At 43.3% G+C, this 23589-nt stretch overlaps 5 protein-coding genes across 5 annotated transcripts; 2 read left to right on the forward strand and 3 right to left on the reverse strand.

Annotated features, from left to right (window-relative positions):
- Positions 1 to 873: 873 nt before the first annotated feature.
- PADG_00028 (uncharacterized protein) lies at positions 874 to 3828 on the reverse strand (the record flags this gene model as incomplete). The annotated part of the gene is made up of 3 exons (XM_010757362.1): positions 874 to 2282; positions 2380 to 2539; positions 3742 to 3828. The coding sequence occupies 3 exons, from the start codon at positions 3826 to 3828 to the stop codon at positions 874 to 876; spliced, it is 1656 nt and encodes a 551-aa protein (XP_010755664.1).
- A 4838-nt stretch (positions 3829 to 8666) lies between these two features.
- PADG_00031 (uncharacterized protein) lies at positions 8667 to 9375 on the reverse strand (the record flags this gene model as incomplete). Its single annotated transcript, XM_010757869.1, has 2 exons — positions 8667 to 9200; positions 9256 to 9375. The coding sequence occupies 2 exons, from the start codon at positions 9373 to 9375 to the stop codon at positions 8667 to 8669; spliced, it is 654 nt and encodes a 217-aa protein (XP_010756171.1).
- Positions 9376 to 11943: 2568 nt separating this feature from the next.
- PADG_00032 (uncharacterized protein) lies at positions 11944 to 12387 on the reverse strand (the record flags this gene model as incomplete). Its single annotated transcript, XM_010757363.1, has 1 exon — positions 11944 to 12387. One exon carries the CDS (start codon positions 12385 to 12387, stop codon positions 11944 to 11946), a length of 444 nt encoding a protein of 147 aa, XP_010755665.1.
- Positions 12388 to 18494: 6107 nt separating this feature from the next.
- On the forward strand, positions 18495 to 19415 carry PADG_00034 (transcription elongation factor S-II; the record flags this gene model as incomplete). Its single annotated transcript, XM_010757870.1, has 1 exon — positions 18495 to 19415. One exon carries the CDS (start codon positions 18495 to 18497, stop codon positions 19413 to 19415), a length of 921 nt encoding a protein of 306 aa, XP_010756172.1.
- Positions 19416 to 22054: 2639 nt separating this feature from the next.
- PADG_11040 (uncharacterized protein) lies at positions 22055 to 22480 on the forward strand (the record flags this gene model as incomplete). Its single annotated transcript, XM_010758346.1, has 1 exon — positions 22055 to 22480. The coding sequence occupies one exon, from the start codon at positions 22055 to 22057 to the stop codon at positions 22478 to 22480; it is 426 nt and encodes a 141-aa protein (XP_010756648.1).
- Between the last annotated feature and the right edge of the window lie 1109 nt (positions 22481 to 23589).

Here is a 23589-nt window from a genome sequence, read left to right on the forward strand (position 1 = left end):
AGATATGGAACAGATCATTATGTGTGTGAATCCCAAACATGCATGGCGATAATAGATAATGCGAGAAGTGGGTACCGGGAACGGATATCCGAGTCAGAATGTTTGTACATTAGCAAAATCTGATCTGTGATGATGTATTGATGTATTATTAAAGGCCCGCAAAAAGTCAACTAAGGTGAGGTGTGGGGCTGGAAATATATGAAAATATGATATGAATGCGTAGATCATGGTTATAGCGGTGGTAATAGATAACAATTAGATATATTTTCAAAAATGCATATGATTGGTACCAATGAGTTAAGAAATCCTGAAGAGACCATGAGATGAGATACAACACACTGTAACAATCTTTCGCCAACACCTTGCGTTTAAATGATGCAGCTGGATTTGAATCAGAAGGGGAAATCAAATAATATCCCAAGATTAAAGAAAATCAAGATAAGGGGTGAAAAAACTAAAATCTCCAGCAATGCCGAAGGCGATGAATTAACTTTTAGGAGTACTTTGGGAAAATACGACGAAAGCAACCAGGCAGACAGGGATATAGGGCCCGGGGTGGGGGGAAGGGGGGAAATAAGCAACAAAACATTTGCAAAGTAAAATTAAATAACCAGAGAAATAATCTGGATCCCGTACCGTTGCTTCTTTATCCGCTCTTGCTTCGATGAAGCCGAGCTAAGTGTCAACTTGGTTTAAAACGATATAAAATAAACATATATCCTCTACCTGAGCGATTGTCGCTTGAAACCATCATAGGAGATATGTGGATGACGAGAATTGTTGAAATAAAAAGATAATAAAAAGATAATTATGCAAACAACGAAACTTCTTCGTACTGAACCACGTAACTTAAGAAGGCCGCCCTAAATGTATTCAACTGCGTCGTTTCCGGATCTTTCGCCACATCTTCCTCATCATACTTGTATCCTCGGTCTGAGGATCCCAAACAGGGTGTTTCTCGCCTGGCACGGGTAAATCGGCCAATCGCAAGGGATCGTCCTGTTCCGAAAGGCGGGGAAATAGAGTGCCTGTCGACTCCGCAGTGCGTAAATCGGGTCTCGTCAGTGTCATCTTCAGCGTCATCTCGCGATTGCTGGGGGCATTTTGTACATAATCCAGCGGGATCGTTTGTAGAAGGGTTGGCACAGAGGACTTATTGACGTTGAATTTTCTGCTACTGATTGATAAGCGGGGAGTTGGTGAGACGGTACGGTTTGTAACCGGCGGTTGAGGTTGGTAGGGATTCGGGGATGTGGGAGCCGGACTGGCTATGGGGGAATCAGTTAGGGTTCCATCCTCATGGATGGCGTCCGGGTGCCCTGTTACACTATCATCTTCAGAGAATGTACGCGCGGATTCGTGTGTTGTTCGCGGTTCCGTTGATGCGCGGGGACGGCATATGTTCTCTTTTTGGTCCAGCGATGGAAATCCGAATTCAATAGCTTCGTCAAATTTTTGAGGGGATGCCAGATATACTCGTAGTTTCAGACGGGCTTCTGGATCTTGGTAATATTGTGCAGGGCCATCGATGGAGGAGACGGAAGCTTGCGAGATATGTCGAAGGACAGCCGAGCTGGATTTGGGGCGAGAACGCGACCGTTTGTGTGTCGTGGATGGGGTTGTATCTGCTACAGACGAAGGCACAGCAGAGGATTGGCTTGTGGAAAGAACCCTGCTGGAGATACTGCTTCGACCACGGACAGTGGATGTGAAGGACAACGTTCGACGAAAGGAAGACTGTCGACGTTGTTGGCGCTGTTGCGAGAAACGTGATGCTAGGATTGATATGCGCATATCGGTTTCCGCAAGCTTCGAGTGATAGTCATCAAGGCTGAGATCGATGTCCTCGTCTTCTTCCAGCCATCGAAAACTGTTATAAAATGAGTCGTCCAAGCCGATGGCGGAATCGACTGGTCGCACGGAAGACGCCATAAAAGACGAGTCTGGGAAGCTGGCAATGCTTGTCGGGGAAGGGATAGACTCAGAAGACTTTCTTGTCTGGCAACCAAGCTTGTAAAGAGCTCTGTCGGCAGCGTCAAAAATAATGCTACTACGCCAACCCCCGAGGCGGTACTGTTCTTCTCTACTGAAATGCCACTGTTGAACCTTGGTTGGCAGAGAGCGAAACCATTCGGAATCGGCTTGAGCAATTTGATAGGCAACTTGAACTGACTTTGCTTTTCGCAACCGGCGAGAGGGTCGACTTTCGATTTTCAAAAGTGGTTTCTGGCGGTTTCGGCCGTCTGGCATTGGGGTTGGGTCTTGAACGAGGCCACCACCAGCTGCAACGATTCAGATTTAATAACGAAAATCGGGGATTAGCGTGCGCGAGAAAAGTCAAATAATAATTGGGAGAGGAATAGGCAATGGGGAACTTACGAGTCGGTGTAGCTGGGATCTTAGTTCCAGGGTGAGATTCAACAGCGGAGAATAGGAGTTCTTCTGAAAAACGGGGCCAGAAGCTTCGGCCATCATTATTGTGGACCAACTGTGCTAGTCGTAATCGTTCCAGGCGAAATCGTTCCAAATTGGAAAATAACTATTTGATCCATGGATTTCAGCAAATGGATGGTCAGAAAAGCCCCTAAAAGGTGTGATTTGCCAAATAAGCCAGAAAAAGAAAAAGAAATAAAAGAAGGGTAAGAAGGGTAAGAAATCCTCCCCGAAAATCACAGGAACAAGTCAAATTCAAGTGCCACAACTTAGTGATAATAAATCACCTGGGCGGGCAGATAGGCGTTCAGTGTCATGCTGCAATAGAAGACCAGGAAACATTATTTGAAAGCCGGGCCAGCACAGACGACATATCAAGTGGAGCCGTGGGGATCAATCCACGTCACTAACAACCACCAAAGGTGAAACAATGTACAGGCAACTGTGAAAATCCAGTCATCAGTGGCCCAGAAATGGATGAATAATCACCCCTCAACGATTCCAAAACCACAGATGTTGGTTGCTGGCATAGCTAGCCAGGAGCAAATTACCATACTATAATGGTAGCGTGAGGGGAAGATGCGCAAGATGCCCCCAGATGGACCCACGTCAAACCAAGCGCTTTAACCGGAAGTCCGTGGATGTTTGGTTCACTAAGAGAAGGTTTGCCATGGGGCCTGTAACTCCTGAGGAACCAAGACCCGATTCTCGATTGCTCCATAGCTTGGTGGGGAAGATAATTGGTTGAGCTCATCGCCCAACAACGGAAGACTGACTCTAGTTGGTGCCAGCAAGGGGAGCTCTGACGCCGCCACCTAAGCCCCTGTTTACCAGCCGATACCGTTTTTTGAAAGCCTTTTTGAAGGCGGAGAAAAATGAACAGATAGATAGGGAACAATCCGGCGAAAACACTTGATATGTCACTTGTTACATTTCCTTTTCAACCCAAAAAGGATGGCAGCTAAAAACAGAACATGCGGTAATACAACCCCATGTTGTTGAAACTATTCGCATTGCTCTCTCGGGGTCGCTTCGCGCACGACAACCTTAGATCATCATCGTAAGACCAGCTGGCGGCAACATGCAGCAACGAAACAACAGTAAGGGGATGATATGCTGTAAGATGTATGCATCCCTATTCAAGGGGAAGTGAAGCAACCTTGCATTTTGAAACAGCCGACCACAAAAGTCGAAAGAAACACCAAGGGGCAAAATAATAAATAAATAAATAAATAAATAAATAAATAAATAAATAAATAAATAATAAAAAATAAAAAATTGAGCAAAAAGCAACTCAAAGCAACTTACTTTGCGCCTCAGAGCCGGTGGTAGCGAGTAGAAATCGTCTGGTTGGTATTCCATTGCGGGGTGATCAGCGGTGCCAACACTGGACATTGCAGGAAGAATCGCGAAGAGTTGGTTGAGTGAGAGGTCTCTTTATAGCAGAAGAAGCGGAAGAGGGGCATGATATATCTCTGCTACAATCAGCAACGACAATGAGCAACCGCAAAAGAGAATGTGGGGTAAAGTCATTTAAAGAAAATCATAAATGCAGGAGTTGGGAATAAATTGCTATCACGGAGACTTAGACATGTATATAGAGAGCAAAAGCCGAAGCCAACTTAAACCCCAGCTATTATTGTTTTAGTTTGAAGTAATAATTGATAAGTGGAACCTGTCATTGTTGATGGTTAATTAGCCGCTGTCTTAGTTTATTAAGTAACTAGCTACAAAGTAAGTACCCGGAGCAATTCCCCCCCCCCCCCCCCCCCCCCCTTTCATTGACAACCAAACAGCTAAACAGCTGCTGGTTGCCGTGTTGGAGGAAGAAATATCCACCTTTCTGTTACATGGCAAAGCAATATTGGTCTATGATATATACGTCGGATGGTCTAGGTCATAGCTACCCAGGTATGAAGAGATCATCAGCAAATTGCAAATATTCCGTGCTTAGCCTCCATAGAAACTCTCAGCCTGTAGTTAATGATCCTCCTCTTCGACATGACATCGACGTCGAGATCAGACCTAGACTACACATGAGTTGGTCCTGTTTCTCGTGAATATCCTGGCCCTGAATCTAAAATCCATGTTGAAACAGAAAACAATGCCGCAGACTGCTTCTATTAAAAAGACAAAAAAACAAAAAAAAAAAAACCCCCCAAAAAAACACATGAGAGATCGGGTTAGTTCGGAGATCTTCTTTTCTGCGACAGCATAACCCCTGCTTGAACCCATGCTACACCCATGCACCTCTCGAAACACCCATCTGCCAAACTGTCCTGGTGCGGCCCCGCAAAAACGTCATGAGAAGGGGAAGCGAACTCACGCCGCATATCTCAGAACAGACCTGGGTGAATTATTATTAATAGTTATCTCAAACATAAAAATTGTTGGAAACCCAACCCCGCTTCACCATAAATAACTACATATGATAAAAGCTGAGACCTCAAACAAGCCAGCCAGCTGTTGCTATGTAACTACGGGATGTGGAATTCCAAGTTTCCGGCTCCATCCTGGGTCCATCCAACTACGAACCAGCAGATAACAAGAGATACAATCATGGCTCATAGATCATAAAGGTGCTTCAATTCTCCGAAATTCAACCTTTAATTCATCACAGGTCCCTCAGAAATGTAGTCATTGCCCTGTAGCATGGAGGCGCTTTGTTTGAAAAAAACGAGAGAGGATCCGGAGCTTGAAATTCTTGTCTAACTATAATGCGACAGTAGGATCTTCAAGATTATACTGCGTAAAATAATTCGGAGTCATCCAGGAGCGGATATCATTATTGTCCCAATAGTAATGAACTGGTTTATATATATATTCAAATAATATGTGGTGTTATGAAAGAAACCTGGCCCGATATCTATATACTTGACGTGAACATCGCCTGTCCATATCAACGGATCTATTTGATAGATGCAATTCATCGTATCAAGTCCAGGAGCAATCGAAACTGTTCCGGTTTACTCAAATCTTGATATCTGCTATACCCATAATCTCCTTACCCTTCTGCGTCGAAGTAGCATTGCATGCTGTGCTTCTCGACAACAATACGGGCATCCCCCCTATCCTTCAGACAAACACCCGGTACACTAGTCGCCTCCCTGAGCCCAAGGCCGGTAGCCCACCCGAAGAAAATTGGGCGAGGAATTTCCAGTCAGATTCCAATTGCCTTGGAGAGAAAATCTCGTTTCTTGTTCCAAGTGATATTATTGAAACCCCGGGGAGATTGCTAAACAACTTTGGATGACAGTTCGTTGATATTGGCCAGACGCGAACTTGACGGTTCGTTCTCATGACTAACAAGCTATTTTAACTACGTTAACTAACTAATTAACAATTAGTTAAAACCATCCATTTCAAATAGCCACCCCAGCACCAATATCTTCTTTTCGTCACTCGATGATAAGGATGGTTCTTCCATGCCTTTACGAAATTACACACTCAATAGTTTGCGATTCTTCTCCCAAGCGCCCTGCAGGTCTATCCCATCTCCTAGTTGCAGACGATCAGCGAGATCAGGGGCGGTCCCAAAAGTTGTTAACACCTTAACAATAATTCCACAATATTCTCCTTATAGAGTTATGAGAGCGCAGAATACTGGCATGTGATGTGGCCTTTGGAATGAGCTTCTTTTTCTAGAAAGCCACAGAGGATTTTTGCTTGCTTAAAGGGATATCACCCCTATATTTTGATCTGCTGTCCTCATGGATAATCTGTAAAGGATGCTGAAGATGTGGCATTATTTTCATATATATCATGGAGTTTTGTTACCTGGCAGCGTTTACGCAGGTGTTCCTTCATTTGAGGAGGATGTTAGTGTACTGCTCTTTTTCTTAGACACTAATGCCGCTGACGCAGGTAGTTTCTTTGGGTAGAACAACAGGCTATCTCCTTGAAATTCATGGATGCAATAAGCTACAGAACCACGGGCATGCAACAAGCCACTTACCCCAATCCCTGAACCTGTTTGATTTGGATTTTGGAACTGAAACGGACGCATGCCTTCAGCCATCTGACTTTGGACCTCATTCAGTACAGCAATATCCCGAAGATACCGGATCCATTTCGGGAGCGGGTTTCGCCACGCAGCATGTATTCCAAATAGAACACAATTTGTACTGGGACTTGTGGTTCCCTTGTTCGTAGTCGAGTTTCATATCTTATCGCGATGTGAAACAGTTTTTTTTTTTCGCCTTTATTCAATCCCAGACTCTTCCAGGCGGTTTCCCTAACCGGTATCACAAAAGAACGATATATCTGTTTGTCCCACGTTTCGTGCTATGATGCACTGGAATTTCCCGCACACATATATTAATATTCTTGATAATACATGTTGGGATCGGCTCCGCGTGGCTGTGTATCTTCTATTTGCCATAGCAGGATCTGAATTTTGTGGCCTGAAATAAACTGAATTTCGGGGGATGGCCGCCTGAAATTCTCGCATCCATTGTCATGCCTCTAGGCAGGTCTATATGGGCATGCACCTGCGGACTCCGCTTTGTATGAAGGCTTCTATGAATGCAAGGATTCTGGATAACTCATTCCCCATTGGCCAGACTCTTTCGATGTTTAATCCCGAGAATGCAGGAACAGAAAACATGCATATCTCCGGGAGAGTCATATGCAGAGTCAACAGCTCTCTAATGTTTACCCATTCCTGGGCAATTGGTTTTCTACTTTCTTTTGCTATTATGCATGGGTTAGCCTGCCACGTCTAGTTCATTAACTGCCGTTTCCATAAATGCATCGTTTACCCCTTTCTGTCCCTACAATGGATGGTCAAATAGCCCATGACGAGTTCTGATGAGAAGTACAAAGTCGTGCTAGGAACCAGAACCTCTACCGCCACGAAAGCAGAGTCGGACGTGGCTGAAATTATTAGGTGGCGGAGAAATGCACTTGAGCAAACGAAGACAAATGCGGGCTTCTATTGTCGGAGTATGTACTGGTATATATATTTATATTGCCATCTGAAATATGGTGTCCATGGACTTTATATTCAACCATCCCATAGAGCAAAGGGATCATCTCTTTCAATATATAAAAGATCTTAAAAGATGCCTATTATGTCAATTGCTCTTGTCGTCACACTATCATCCGTAACCACTGTAAACTTTCCGGAGTCCCTGGCTGGTGTAAAGATCAACCACCCCCCCCCCCCCCCCAACAACAACCCCAACGGCAAGAATTTCTGAGAGACTGCTCCCAGATTGAGGTTCTGAATATGACAATTCTATTTGCCGACAATATTTGTCATGATTAAGTTCACCAAAGACCCCTTGGTGATTGACACATGACACATGACACATGGCTACGGATGTTTCTGGAATTGCCGCAACCATATTTGTGGGGGCAGAAGCTTATGCCGTATCAGTCATTCGGCTTAAGCCTTTCCGAAGGACGTGTTTCTTTGAAACAAGAAGGCTGCTTAGTTGTAAATATTTTTAATTCCAGAAGTTCGTTGCGGACCATAGTTAGAGATATGCGGCATTTGCAACCCCATATACACAGAAACGGTTTTAGGGGCTATGTTCAAGGTGAAATGGACAATTCATTGCTTTTGCTATTCCCTTGTTCTCTGGCTATTTTCTAAGTCCAAGCATGACAATCAACAGCTGCAGAGGAGATAAGTGTATAAGAGTGTTTTCCCTGTCATGCAGATATCTGGCTTTCCAAATCGTGTGATGGAGGCTTTGTTATTAGTAACTAGGGAATAATGTTTTCAAAATTTTCTGCCAAAATTCTCTCATTGTCCTTCTCTTAAACGTTTTGCCAGACAATGGAGTTCTGGGAGAAATATGTAACTCACAAAACAATAGCTAGGCAGCAAAAAAAATTGCTGGAAGCGAAATTTCGTAGTGCATTAAGCAAAGTACGAAAAAACAAACAATCGTGTGGTTGAGCTATTTGGCCCTTCTGACTTTCATCCTAGTTCCAGGCAGCGCCAACAAGGTTGAAGACCTGGACCAGTGTGCTTCCTCATTCCTCGAGTGCTCATTTACCACTGAGAGATATCTTATACATGCTGGAAAATAAAGGAAAGAAATCGACAAATTGCAAACGAGTTACGTGAACATGACAACCGCTCAGAGTAGAATAGAAGAAATAGGGGCGCCAGCATGTTTGAAAATCCATCCTTTTGTTGTGAAGACAAACCGCAATCCCACAAAAGTGCTCTTAAAAAGAATTCTCCGACGTCGATACCATCTTTCCCTTGTCCCAACCCCTTAAAGCCCACAACGTCCTCTCAGAGTCGGGTACCGCGCAATAACGGAGCGAATAGTCGCACTCATTTCAGGTCCACTGTCATCATCTGTATCGCTGTCATCCTGCTGTTGCTCATACAACTTACACATGGTCATGTATGACGCCAGGATCTGCGTGGTGGTTTTCTCAAGATCCCCAGCGATATTGAAAAAGTCGTATCCAGCGATGGCTGCAACGCTCTTCTCTGCAGCTACGACTTCGTTCAGGGTGCGACGAACTTGCTCAGCTAGCAGTCCCATTTTGAGCTGAGTGACGAGGCCCGGGTTGGAGGATGCATTTGAAATGATGCTGCTGTCGGAATTGGTGGAGACGGTGGAAGCAGCATCATCTTCATCTTCGTTGTCACTGTCTTTCTGATCATTGTGGTTGTCAAAAACGGTGTTGCGGGGTTTCACGTTGGACGTGTTTTTCTCTTTGACACTTTTGGTTTTGGGGCTGGCGATGATACTGGAGCCATTGGCGGTGGAGCTCTTGATGGCCATCAATGCTTGTACCTATTTGAGATTAATTATGTATAGCTTGGATGTCTAGCCTAGAGACTAGTTATACCTTGACGCTTGACACGTTAGCGCTTGCAACGAGCAACGCGTTGTTGACCTCAGGCCCGTTTTCGATCTGGGTAGCGATGCTACAAGCTGCACCGCGTTTTACTTGATTGGAGTATGCCATCTTGCGATTGATCGTGATACACGCGTTGGCAGACGCAGGGTTGAGGACTCAGAGGGAGCAATTTCTACCTTCGCAGATACGGGGATGGGTTGCGACAAGCTAAGGAAGAAAAGGCATATGTTGTGAAGGAGAACAAGAGAGTAATAAGGAAGAAGGAAATGTGGGGAAATGTGGTTCATCATTCCTATTTCCTAGAAAGGATAGAGTTGAGTGATGCCGAGAACACTGAACAGCCTGTTTTGAGGAGGCCTGTGTTATAGCAGAAGGAAAATGGAAAAAAATTACCAGGAATGTTGTGCATAACTTCACAAAAAGAAATTTCTCCTTTTTTTGGGGAGAAGAAGAAGAATGAAGTCCAGTTAACTATGTAGATCACTGATGGTCTTCTAAAAAATGGATATGAAAGTGAGATATTCTCATCAAAGGGCACCACGCATACCCTCTAGCATGACTGCAACGGTTATCATGAAGCAGAAGAGAAATGACAGAGATTGGGCCGCAAGATGATATCCACTGATGTCAAAAGGCAAGAAGGGGAAATCTTGTCAGAATGAAACTCTGTGGAGATGGCACCAAAAATGTCCAGATGGATATAAGCAACAAGACACGGAATGGCATCAGATAGAATGGGAATGGTGAAGATAGAAGTACAAAATAAACTGAGGAAGAGGTGTAATTGGATTCAAACACTGACCGCTTCCCGCTTCCAAGATAGATTACAAATGATCCCAAACACACAGGACGTGTACCTTAAGAGGCAGATGCAAAAAATAGACATAATATCAAGAGCAGAGGCCTGGGAGTGCCAGATTCAAATCCGCGACAACCCTACAAAGGAGGAAGGTGAGCCAAACGGAGAGGTCGAGGTTGATTATGGAAGAGAAATTAAACAAAAGAGTGGGATTGCAGTTGTGATATCCGCACCCTAGACGCTCTTGGTCAGGGAAGGGGTTAGCCGTATATCGACTACTACGATCCCAGGTCCTATCGGATGAGAAGAATAAGTAGAAAAAGGTTCCACATAATAAATCTGTCAGCACAAGAGAGAGGAGAGAGTCCAAGGGGGACTCTGGTTGTCCTGGGGCCAGGTGGATGGCTGTATTTTGGGGTTGGGATACGAGCCCAGCCACACCAATGTAAGAAATACAGATAAAACCAAAGCAATTTTCTCCATGGGAGCGCAGGTAGAACTCTTCAAAGCCCTGAAGTATACGTGCAGATTTCAACAAGATATGGCAGGCGGTCGCTGCCTGGTCTCTTTGGTAGCGACCGCTGCGAGCAGTGCAACAGCCAAACAGGTGAGGTTGAAACAGCGTTTTTTGCAGCTAACCCTGGAACCCTGGAACCCTGGAACCCGCACCAACTAAGCGCCCGGGCCGCAGCACCATCCCTCTGCAAAGTTCCCGGAGGCTACCACTTCAATCGTTAATAATCTTTTGGGGTTTTGGGGTGAGAGGAGTGAGCGGGCGGTTGTCTCTTGTGGTTATAATCAGCATTGGTGTATCCATTCTCATTACTATTTTTTTTTTTTTAAAAAAAAAAAAAGAGTCGTCAATAACAAGTTGAGATGTCAACAAATCGAACCCCGGAAGGAATCTCAGCCCTGGTGCCAAGACACTAGCAAACTCTGAAGCACCCATTTTGAAGCGGGCCAATCAGATGCTTGACTATCAGGGACGGCACACTTACAATGTATATACACTCCGTGCATGCGTAGGCACCTAGGTGTGTATGTAGTGAAGAGGAAGAAATACATGTTTAATCTACCGGGGTGGAGGAGAGTGGAAAACGATGCGAATGGAATAAAATATTTTCGTTTGAAGACGTATTGAATGTTAGATTTACTCAGGATCAGATATTCAGGCTTCCTATGCCCATTCTAGTTACCAACGGGTTGCAACTCCCTGCTGCTCAAAAAGAAGGGCATTCTTTACCTGAGAAGTAGGATTTATCTATGCTGTCCAACGGCAGAACGAGATAACCGAGAAACTTAACGCTTGAAATTTGTCAAATAGAATACTATTGCATTGAAGCTTCAAAGCTGGCAAAAAGAACAAGTAACTATGCGTCTTCTTAGAGAGAAAACTATTGCTTCCTATTTTCTTTCGAGGAATTTTCTCTATATAGTTTGCCCTCCGTATTTACTTTGATAGAAGAGCTGGGTTCAGGGTTTAGATCAAGCAACTTTCCATCAGTTCTTGCATAAAGCATGCGCGAACTGGTTGTATTTAGATGTCTTCGTTCGTCTGAAAGAGAAGAACGAAGAATAGAAAGAAGATATAAGCGATGGAACAAAATCTATAGATGGACGGATGTCATCTAACGCATCCCGCCGCTCGCGAACCTGCACGCCTGCGTTAGTTGACACATAGCGTTGGTGATAAAATATGAGGACCGAATTGAGTGGAGTTTCGGAAAGAAGACATTTTTCGGCGGAAGAAACGAGGACTGGTGACTGGAGTTACTAAAGCACCGTCATATGAATGAAAGGGCAAAAGGGATGGGGTGTACCACTGGAACTTAACGGTCCTTGGCTTTCATCAGGACATCGCAGTCCGATCGCGCGACTCAATTCTTAATTGCTCTCACTGTTGGCCCAGATGCGACATTGCTTACTCGTTCCAACCTCAAACGACCCGATTCATCTGTAACTTTTCGAAAAAGGACAACCGAAGTTTTGACTATCCCCGGTGTTGTATATTTAATCGGAGCCAACAGTGAGATTCTCCTAAGTCCGTCTTCCATCGCCTCTTCACCTGACACGGGAAATGATGTTTCATGAGTAGTTGGGGGCGCCAGTTCATCGAATTCCTCCGGCGAGGTCTCTGTCGTCACTACTACCACCATGTCTGTGAAAGGGTCGACACCTGCGATGCTATTGAGACATTCGACTCCGATAACATATTCAAGGGTTATAAACTGGGTGTCGAGCCAAATTAGTTTGTTTGGAGGGATCGGATGTTTCGCAATTTCCACCCGATAGCCAGGGGGATTCTGTGCTGGTTCTGGCATGTTTGGGGTTGGTTGGCAAATACTAACACTCACAAGCCTTCCGGTTTGTATTGGAGTTGTGTGTTGAAGATATGGGTTGTAGAAAGAAAGAAAAGAAGCAGAGTGTTGTCAGAGTAATTATTTCAGATTCTGAGCTGAGATTGTTGTGAGAAGTGATATGAACGAAATGAGAAAGTGTAGATGGAGCCATACTGCTCTATCTATTCATTTTCTCTTTTCTTCAGGACAAGTGATTTTGTCTAAATTATTTGACTGCGCACAATCGAAAGAAATATAATAAACTTCACAAAACAAGAATTCTTTTTGCCAAAGATAAATGAAAGGTATCTATTGCCACTACTGTTGTCACTTCTGGAAGCCAACAGTTTTATCAGATGTTTCTCTGAATTAACAAATCTTTTGCTGTCTGATCATTTCATACCTTGAGAAGCTGCTCTGCCCTCTACAAAGGGTAAATTTATCTTGATATCACATAAGCTCCATGTTGAGCATAAAAATCAGAATCTACACAGTATATGAAAGATTCAGATTATAAACATAGAAGTGTTTGAGAAGATTCGTTGTCAGGGGAATATCTTCAACAGTAGTAAGTAAAATCATGATCATTATCCTGATCATGAAAGAAACATAATTGAAATAACAATTTTTTAAGTTGCCCACTTAAGAAGAGAACAAGAGGATTCAGAACAAAGAAACTAAAAGATGAAAGGTAACTACCCTTCCCAAGTATAGAGGGCTGTAAGGTTGAGAATATGTGAAGCACAACACCCGGTCTGAAAACATCGGGCAGTTGTTAGGGTTAACCCCTACAACAACGCATATCATCGTACAGCGTACAGTGTAGCAGCTAGATAGGTCAACATTTAGAGAATTAAACTATCTTATTATTTAGCACCGAAACTGTTTCAGAAGGTCAGAGGTGCTCTTCGAGAAATCCCACGGGCCCAATATGCAGAAATACGGCCACAGGAAACAGATCTAGAATGGACAAAGTGACCCTTAAGACTTCTTGCAATATCCACTATCATGAAAAATATGCCATTCATGCTGAGGTCTGGGTCGAAGACTGGGAGACAATGGTTCAAGGATTTGGTGGATTTTTCACGAAGTTTTAATTTAACCGTCTCATTAGTGACCCCTTGCTTCCTTAAAAGCATGGCTGTGCGAGTTGAGCGTAGGTATCGCACTCTTAGTACGTTCAAGCACGTTAAAATTCTCTGCTGTCGCCATGCACATTGTCGATAATAAATCGTAAATCGAAGATCAGAAAACCGCGGCCAAGAAAGTTGTCATTTTCAAAGAGTAATATCATACGATTCGACCGTGATACTGAGAAAAGCAGATCTGGAAATGAGTCGGTTTACATGCCATCTCTCCCTTAATTCGTGTAAACGGATAGCCACAAAACTCATTTACCCTTTTTATGTTTTCTCCGAAGTGGGAAGAGGGGATTAAACGAGAGTATCATCGAACTCGGCAAATGGACTTGAACGGACATTTTGAAATACCAAAGTCGTAAAAGTGGCATGAATTAGTGAGCCAGTGACCACTTCGACGGAGAAAAGGAACAAGTGAGAGGATAGCGACCCCCAAAATATTCTTACCATCGTAAAATTTAAATTGATGGGACAGGAATCTTGATATAACTACCAATGCTGATATCGGCGCAGAAAGATAGAAACTCATGAAACAGAGAACGGATTTCAGTTAAGAGGTGGTGCTCATTTCGGCAGAAACTGTTGATCAACTAACTGTATGATCTGACGACTTTCTATACTCGGAAATTCCATGTTCGAGTGATATATCAGTCTTGAGAAATTGGAAGAAAAGTAGAATTCAGGGAGCAAGAATGACGGAATGTTAAAAGAAAGCAATATCGTCGGGAAAAGTATGGAAATATGGTCGCTTGATGAGTGGAGGCGAACTTGGGAAGTTTGACTGGCAGGAAACCTTGTCCTGAACAGGAGTAATTTAGTTACTAGTTAATCACATTAACGAAGGTTGTTTGTATTTCCAATGCCAGGCGCGCAATCCCTCAAAAACATTTAATATCGATTCACAATTTGGAGGATCAAGCTGAATCAGCGATGACCCTTGACAACATGTAGCAGCATATTGGCGTGACTCTCATTGCAATTCGAAAATTATATACAGTGAAAGCAATGACATCCAAAGGTGGGAAATACAATAATCTCCAGTGCGTTATTTCAAGTTCAGTAACCGCAACAAAAATCCCATCTTGCCTCCTCTAATAAAAATAGTCAAAATCGGCAGCAATTTTATCATTGATAATTGGTGCCAGGTTCGCAAACTCGGGTGTCGACTTCTTCACAGCCTCCCACTGAAAGTCTCTGCTGCGTGTGCAGGTCATGCTTGACAAGCCTTGTCAGAGGGAGAAATCCAAACGATCCTTTCTGGAAAACGTCCATTTTGCTAACGAAAGCATTGAGGACATTGGTGATTTTAGGCTGTCACTCCAGAAAGGCCAGGGCCACTTGGAGTGACTCGTCGTCTAAAAGTTGGGAGATCCCTACGTCTGCTTGGTCGCGGTTTTACGGCTCTTGGTAGTTTTGCTGGTTCCCATTGGAATATTTCATTTCATCATTGAAGAAAGCATATGGCAAGAAGGTGGAGCAAAGCATGCAACTAGGGATCAATCATATTGATAAGGAGGAATTTCTAGTTAGCTATACAGCAGCTAGGCAGGAGGTTATGAAGAACACTACTGTAAGAAATGGATTCAAAGCCACAGGTCTAGTACCATACAATCCAGATGAGGTTCTTACTCAACTACATACTCAATTTCATACACCTTCCCCCCCAGGGTCAGTGCATGGATCTCAGCTTTCCTGGACTTCTAAGACTCCTCACAATGTGACCCAGTTGGAGCTGCAGAGCATCATGATTAAACACCATATGAAGATTCTTTCTAGTCCTATCAACCAAGCTCTTGATCAACTAGTGACGGGATGTCAGCTGACCATGCATAGTTCTGCTATATTAGCAAAGGAAAACACAGAGCTGAGAGCTGCCAACATCAAACAGGAGCAAAAGAGAGAGAAACCATGTTTTTATATAGATAAAGAAGGAATCCTAACAGCTCAAGACACATTCGCTAGGACTGCTAGACCTCAGGAGCCTGATCAACATATGGAGGAAGGAATTGAAGATTTGAACCCAGGGACTAGGTGAAGACCCCCAACCTGCAGCAAGTGTAATACACCTGGACATAATATTAGGCAGTGTTAACAGATCTAAGTGTCTATCCTGTATAATTTCTACATAGAATTCCTTGTGGTTATTGCTTAATTTGAAATTTTGTTTGATAGAATGATGGGGGTGATCCGGTAGGTGATTGATTAGTTACGTTGACTAGTTAATTATTCCTCCTTTTTTTGCTTACATAAAACAACTTCAATCATTCGATCTTTCCCAATCAGCAAGTAATGTAATTCCCCATCGAGCGAAATTCCCCATTGAGTGAAAGATTAAATTAAATAATTTCAATTTCCTAACTCATCCACTTCAATGCGCAATTATGCCACCAATTTCTAATAAAAAAGCAAGAAACTCTATAGAAATAGAGGGAAGAATTGAACTTGTGATACCTGCTATTAAAAAGCAAGAAATAACCTCAACTGCTGAAGCTGCATACTTATTCAATGTTCTCTACACTACTTTATATCATCAACTGAAGGGCTGGTCTGCATGTGTGAATTTATATGCAAATTTAACTAAGCTGACTGAGGCTGAAGAAAATCTGATAGTTGAATGAGTGCTAGATTTATCTAAACAGGAATTACCTCCTCAGTCAGTCTTTGCAAAGAATATGACCAATCATCTTCTTACTCAATAACAATCCACCTCTACTCCTCACTGTATTGGCAAGAACTGGATTTCAAGACTGATTAGATGCTGTATGAAGCTTCAATATTACTATATCAGATACTATAACTATGAGTAAGCAAAATATGAGGATATTAGAGTTATTCAGAATTAGTTTAAGATTCTAGAGAATACTTTGACAGAGCATGAAATTCAAACTGGAGATATATACAACTTTGATGAGACTGACTTTGCAATGAGGATGTGTGTTATCATTAAGATCATTATTAGTGCTGAGTGCTATGACCAGGCAAAGCTGCTATAGTCTGAAAATCATGAATAAGTTACTGTAATCAAGTCTGTCAATGTATTAAACTGGGCTCTATCTCTATACATTATTCTAAAAGCTCAGAATCTTCAAGAAGACTGATTTGAAGACTTGTCAAATGACTGAAGACTTGATGTTAGTGTCAATGGCTAGACTACAGATGAAATAGAGATGAAATGACTTACTAAAGTGTTTATTTCTACTGTCAATTCATATAAAATTGGCACTTATATTCTTCTTATCTTGAATAGACACAGCAGTCATCTTACTCTGAAATTTGATCAGCTTTGCAAGAATAATAAAATTATTTCTCTTTGCATGCCAGCATATTCATCTCATCTTCTACAGTCTCTGAATGTTAGTGTTTTTGCTGTTTTAAAATGAGCATATAAGGACTTGATAAAACAATACATGCAGCTTGAATTCAATACTATTAAGAAGAATAACTTTTTAGATACCTATCTTGCAGCACACACAGAGGCCTTTAAGACTCAGAACATTCAAAGTAGCTTCATGGCTACTGGAGTAGCCCCATTTGAACCTGATTGGATTGTCCAGCAACTAGATATTCAGCTCTGAACTCTTACTCCCCTGAGTAGTCAATTCAGCAATTCAGGGTCATTCTGAATACTTCAAACACCTAGCAACCCACAGCAATTACATAGGAAAGCAGATAAGGTCAAGAATCTTATGAGACAAGACCTTGAAAATCCCCCTCACAGCTTGGTAAAAGGGCTTGATCAAATTATCAAGACCTGTAAATATGGAATGGTCAACACCCTTACTATGAAGAAGCAATATCAGGATATATTCAATGTCAATGAGATTGTGAAGCAAAAATGAAAGAGATCTAATTGTCAGATTCAATCTGAAGAGGGTCTAACTAGGCAGGAAGCTCAGGATCTTGTTATTTCATCTACTGAGTCTGTTGAACAGCCTGTCATTCAACCTTGCGAGCCTCAGCCAGCAGGCTCTTGTCTGTGCTCAGGAGCTCCACAACAGTGCAGCAACTGCAATTTGTCTGATCATAAGAGAACAAGATGTCCTAATCCTAGTGTCGATTAAATTAAATTAATTAGTTGTTGTTGAGTGTAGATATTTCAGGTTAAAATCTAGTTTGTTGGGCTACAGTTATTTAATCTTTCGCTCGATGGGGAATTTCGCCCGATGGGGAATTACGTTAACTAACGCCTTTCGCGTCCCGTAGTTCTTACGTCAGCTAATCCAGTGATTTGCCTTTGCTCCATCTTAATCGCTAAGCAACATCCGGAGCAAACGATGCATGCTCATCATCATCGCAACCTCCATCAACTCGCCACTTAACTATCCCTCCAGCTTCTCCACGCTCTCTTTGTTGCTCTGCCACTGTTCGAGGCCGCCTCTGAGCTATTTCTTGTGTGATACTGTCGGCTGGTAGGTCGCAAATTTCCCCGCCCGTTCCTCTTCTGCTGCACCGCGACCTTTGGACTCGGGTATATCATCGTTTTAACTGCTGCCGTTGTGGGTAAAGATAAGTGTCAAAACCTTGGTTGTGAAAAAGGTGGATTTGGCTCTCAATCAAGCGGCTAGCGAAAGCACGGGAAGAAGCGGTGGGCTGTTGTGGGGGGGATATGTGCGCTTTTGAACATACACTTCCATCAGACGCCACACTACGCAGGTCGTGGAGTGAAATAGCTTCATCCTGAAAGTGTCCAAGCCGTTGTTGCCAATGAACTCTTCATTCCCTAGCCCCCTTTAGATGTGTGCCTGTTTCTCTCCAGCTTGGACGTGAAATATTTTGACACCGTCATGGATCTAACATGATATAATAGAATGATGCTGACTTTCTTTATATAACAGGGCATCAGCTTTTCTTTTGGCACTCAAATTTCAAACCATCCCCCTTTTTTCCTCCTATCATCGATACTAGCGCATTGCTTTCATCCACACGTTCATTTCCACAGCTTAGTGCAGCATGGATACTAGGGAAATAGAATTCAAGTCTAAGGCGTTGACAAAAGCTGCGACCTCTGGCGAGACACCAGCAACGTTGATATCACTGCTCAAAGAGCTACAAAAAGGTGTGCAACCGACAGAGGACCTCTTGCGATCTACAAAAATCGGTATAATTGTCAACAAGCTTAAACAACATAAGTCGCCCGACGTTGCTCGTCTGTCGAGTGAGATTGTCTCGAAATGGCGAAGTGAAGTCAACAAACAAAAGGCGGCTGCTAGTGGTTCACCGTCTGCAAGCCAGAGATCCAGCAATTCGCCCAGACAGACCACTAATGGCACCTCGTCACCTGCCTCCACAAGCGCTGCAGCTTCAGATAAGATGGCAAAATCCAGCGTCCCTCCCGACAAGCGGAGCTGGAAGACTGACCAAGTTATCATCACACACACCCAAAATAAATCCCGTGATAGTTGCACCGGATTGATATACGATGGTCTTTGTTTGAACTCAACTGAACCACCGCGTGTTGTCCTCCAAAAAGCCACTGAAGTTGAAGCCGCCGCCTACCGTGCTTTTGGCCCAGAAACGAAGGAACAATACCGCACCAAGATGCGCAGCCTCTTCCAGAACTTGAAAAATAAATCCAATCCAGGCCTTCGCATTCGCGTGCTCTCCAATGAAGTCACAGCCGAGCGTTTCGTGCGCATGACGCACGACGAACTTAAGTCCGACGCACAGCGTGAAGAAGAGCGCAGGATTCAAAAAGAGAATATGGACAAGGCTATGGTTGCTAAGGCAGAACGAAGCATCAGCACCAGCTTGCAGTGCGGCAAGTGTGGGCAGAAGAAAGTTACGTACACGGAAGCGCAGACGAGGAGTGCGGATGAACCGATGACATTGTTTTGCACCTGTGTGGTGTGTGGGAAGTCCTGGCGGCAATAGGATCTTTCCACCTAAATCATTTCGCTCCTTGAGATGTCTCTTCTGGTCCTTGCGGGGTTTTGTCTACCCGCCTTGCTTTTACTTTTACTTTTACTTCTTGTATTTATTTTACCTTCTGTCAACATTCCTTTCTTTCTCTTGATATCGACTTTTATTTTCTATCCTTTAAAATTCCCGCGTGTGCCGGTTAGTTAGACATTTCATGCATGTCTGCCTTTCCATTTTCTATCTTCCTGTGATTCTATTAAAGGATTGCCATTGTTCTTTTTCTATCACATTTCTAACAAGGTCAAAATGGAGGTTTGGCATCTCTTTGGCGTTTTACTTCTTTTCGTTTTTCAATGAGTTGCTTCCTAAATTTCTTCTCTTATTAGTTGTCTTCATCGGCTTCTTCGGCTTCTAGAGGCTTCCCGCCAATTCCTTTATTCTTCCTATGTGAAGACTCGGGATATTGATTTTACTTTACCCTTGCGTCCGGGAAGGGGAAGGATTCTATTAATCTCACATAGTTTAACCTGCCGTAGCGAATCTATGTTCGCCACTTATAATATGTTGTTGTACTTGCCGTTGGTTATCTTTGGTCAACTTGCCATATTTTCTACATAGATTTTATCTTGTCTTGGAAAATGGCAGTGGAGCGAAAGTTTAACATCCTAGACTCCTCTAAGAAAACAAGCAAGCAACCACTTTTCCTCCCCAAAGAAATAAAATTACTAACAGGCAAAGCAAGTATAAGTATCTCAAAACGTTGGGACAAAAATAAAAATCCCACCACTATTAAAAAAAAATAGAAAAGAAAAAGAAAAAGAAAAGAAAAAGAAAAGAAAAAGAAAAGAAAAAGAAAAGAAAAGAAAAGAAAACCAAATACTATATTTATAAGGTCTCGATACAACTAACGTTGGACATTTCAATCAACATGAAAACCAGTCCGATCAAGCTCCCTCACAATTAAGAACAGAGCCGTTCCAAATACAGCCCTTGTCCACACATGCGTGATCCATTCCCTCATCTCTCCTTCAAACGTATCCTCAGCAGCCAAATATTCGCAATTGATGAGTGGATGCCTTGCGATTGGGAATGATATTTCGTGCGCAGGTCCTCTGTCCTTGGTATGAGAATGATCATAAATCTCTACCCAGTCTATTACGGATGCTATATGTAGAGTTGGTAATAGTGGACCGCTTGATTTTGCTCTCGAGAGACTGGGAGCCATTGATGGAAAATTTTCCAAACAACCCGATAGTCGTCAAAACCCTGTGGAGATGGAATGGTGAAGGTGTCACTCCCATTTTTAAAACTTAGAGTCATCAATCTGGTCCATGGGTGTTTTCGAAAGGTATGAAAAGAAAGTAGATATTCCTCAGCTTGCTGGTTGTTGGGTGTTGATGTCTTCTCGCAGCCCTGATCGCAGGGAATGGATAATATCATTCATGTTTCCAATAGGAGGAGACGGTTGTATGATCTGTGAAACTGAATTTCTACTCGAGGCATCCGAATCCAGGACTCTAGAATAAGGTCGTTCAGGGACTGCCCTACGTTCTCAACGTTTGGGATATTTTGGCAGGTGACTGACTCTAGCTATGGAGATAACAAGGTCTTATCCCCGTTTCGGGACAGGTATCCAAGCGCACAGTGTCAATAATTGTTCATAGGGGAAGGAAATTCGAAAATTGGATGCGCACAATGTTTGCGTAAAATTTTCTGCAAGGTAAACCGGAAGGGACAGAGTCCTATCCTTCACCTGACAATATGAATAAGACAGGGGTTGAGCAAGGTGTAAGAAACGGGAAGAAAGAAGAATCAAAGTGGCCATATGGGTTAAAAGCAGAAACGTCTGATGGGGTGGTAGTGAAAGCTTTCGCCTATGGATATTTTCTTGCTAATATCGGACAACCAGCATCGCGGGGAAAGCTTCGATTACCACTCCTTAAGATTCCTCAGCAATGATTCGTGTGTCATAACTGCGGCTTCTGGGGTAGGTGGATCATAATCACAAAGCCTGTTCGAGATTCTCGCAAGTTCGATCAGCAGGTGCAAAGAACGTAGAGGTCCTCGAGGGGAAGTGTTTCTACCTCCATGGAGTTTACGAATCAGGAATACGTCTATCCAAGGGCTCCACTCTTCCAGTGGGTCTTCTTCCAATAGCTTGATACTTTGTATTATATCAAAACGCATATGAGTGCGCCTTGCAAGACGTACGGATAATAACGTGTCGATTATGAAACAACTGAGAAATGTCTCATCTTCCTTGGAGTCTCTAGCTCCCCGTGTATCCGTTATTGGTGAACCAGGTCTATAGATACGCTTGTAGCCTGTCCGCAAAGAAACCATGCGACTGTCCAGTCTCCGAATCCAATGTTGACTAGAGCCAGAAGTGACAAAGCGTGGACGTGTCCAATTTCAAAACTCCCTCTTTCGTGTGGTATCAAACTCCTAGCAATTGAGTAGAACTCTTCAGCTTCTTGTAGGGCGTCCTTGAAACTAGCCAGCACAGTTGAGTTCACTTCTGTACTCGGTGAAATCTGAGAAGTTGTATTACTTAGGATAGGCCATAACGAAGCATGATTCCCCGATCCAATGGTGCTTCTTTCTATTTGGAAAGATGGGGCTGAATATTGGTAGGTTGTTCTGAGTATATTATGATTGGCCACGATCGGAAACCAGCTGTGCGTGTACGCAAAGTACATGTCGAGCAGATGTGGCGTTTGAAATGGAAGTTTCACCCGGAGCTCTCCTCCTGTAGCCTGGCCAACATCATGGAGCTTGACCCTTTTTTCTATCGATTGCAGGGTAATTTGACGAAGCGTTTGGATTTCGAGTTTCTGAACTGGGTGGAAATTGGTCAATTCGATAATCTGGAAAATCGACAGGTTGAAAATTGGAAGTGGTATCGGATGGCACCTCGTCAGCCTCGATGTATTACCCAGCGTGTTCGGTCCAACAATGGCCCCATAGTAGTTGATCCAGGGTTGGATAACAATTCTTCAACATTCGCAGAGAGCTCGCTTGACTTCCAGGTTTCGTGTAGTCTTTCTGATGCTCCCCTCATTGCACCACAGGGATAAAAGCGTTTTTCTCCTCGTGGAGTCAATTTCTCTGGACGCTAATAACTCAAGTACTGCGGTCCTCTAATCCTTCAGTATTGGATATGGACAAAGCCCAAAGCTTCTCCAATCCGCGAACATAACCTTCCGGAAGGCCTCTTTACTTTGCGGTGGGGTCGTATGAGCAGGTGTAGTTGGATCCTTGACATGCCAGGCACGCCGGACGGACTACTCCATCGCAACGATATTTCTTGCTACGACATCGATCACAGGCTTTGGATACTCGTTTCCTCTTGGTAGCTCCATGCTGTGCTTCTTGACCCATCACCCATATATAGCTGACGCTACCTTACAATGAAAATGATCGAACACTTTAAGAAGTAAAACACATCCAATTTGTAAAACTGAGGTCGATGAAAAAGAAAGATATATGAGGAAGAAGCCAACAAATCACCCACAACTATACCCTATCACTAAATATAACAGCGAGAAATTTGTTCACACTTGAGAGGGGTTAAGACGAAATGGGATTCAGAGCTCTTGGTCATAGTCATTGGACGCAGATGGGAATTAAGAAGCTCAAAAGGGAAATCAAACGGGCAAATAAATCAGTTTTCAACGTCATCTGTTAGTTTCTGGCTAATTCATAGCATCATGGTTGGCTTTTGAAGCCAGGTTCATCGTGGGGATGTAGGGTGCGAGGCGCTAAGCCTTCATTCTGTCCATCGTCGCAACACAAATCCAAGTAACCAGCAAGGATACTTGTTTGTAAGTAACCGCCCATCCTTCCCTTTTCAGTAATTGTCCAACATTATTGAAATTTAGCGGGGTTTAAAAGGATCGGGTTAAGATGTTGAACGATATTGGTGACTTTTTATGGAGCGATTGAGGGTTGGAATTGTTGGCCACAGTGAACCAAATTGTGGCTGACTAAGCTGGGATTCGTTTTTTTTCCGAGCAACAACAAACCCCAGCTAACTTTGGCAACATTCATTCATTCCTATTCGATATTGCCCATACTCCGTACGGAGTAACTTGTGGAAACCAACATCTACTCGGCCATTGAGCTTGATGAGAGAGCTCGATCGTTAACCTCCAGATGCTATCCTACCAATCAAATATGTTAGCTA

The sequence above is a fragment of the Paracoccidioides brasiliensis genome, assembly GCF_000150735.1.
Source record: "Paracoccidioides brasiliensis Pb18 unplaced genomic scaffold supercont2.1, whole genome shotgun sequence".
Classification (NCBI taxonomy): domain Eukaryota; kingdom Fungi; phylum Ascomycota; class Eurotiomycetes; order Onygenales; family Ajellomycetaceae; genus Paracoccidioides; species Paracoccidioides brasiliensis.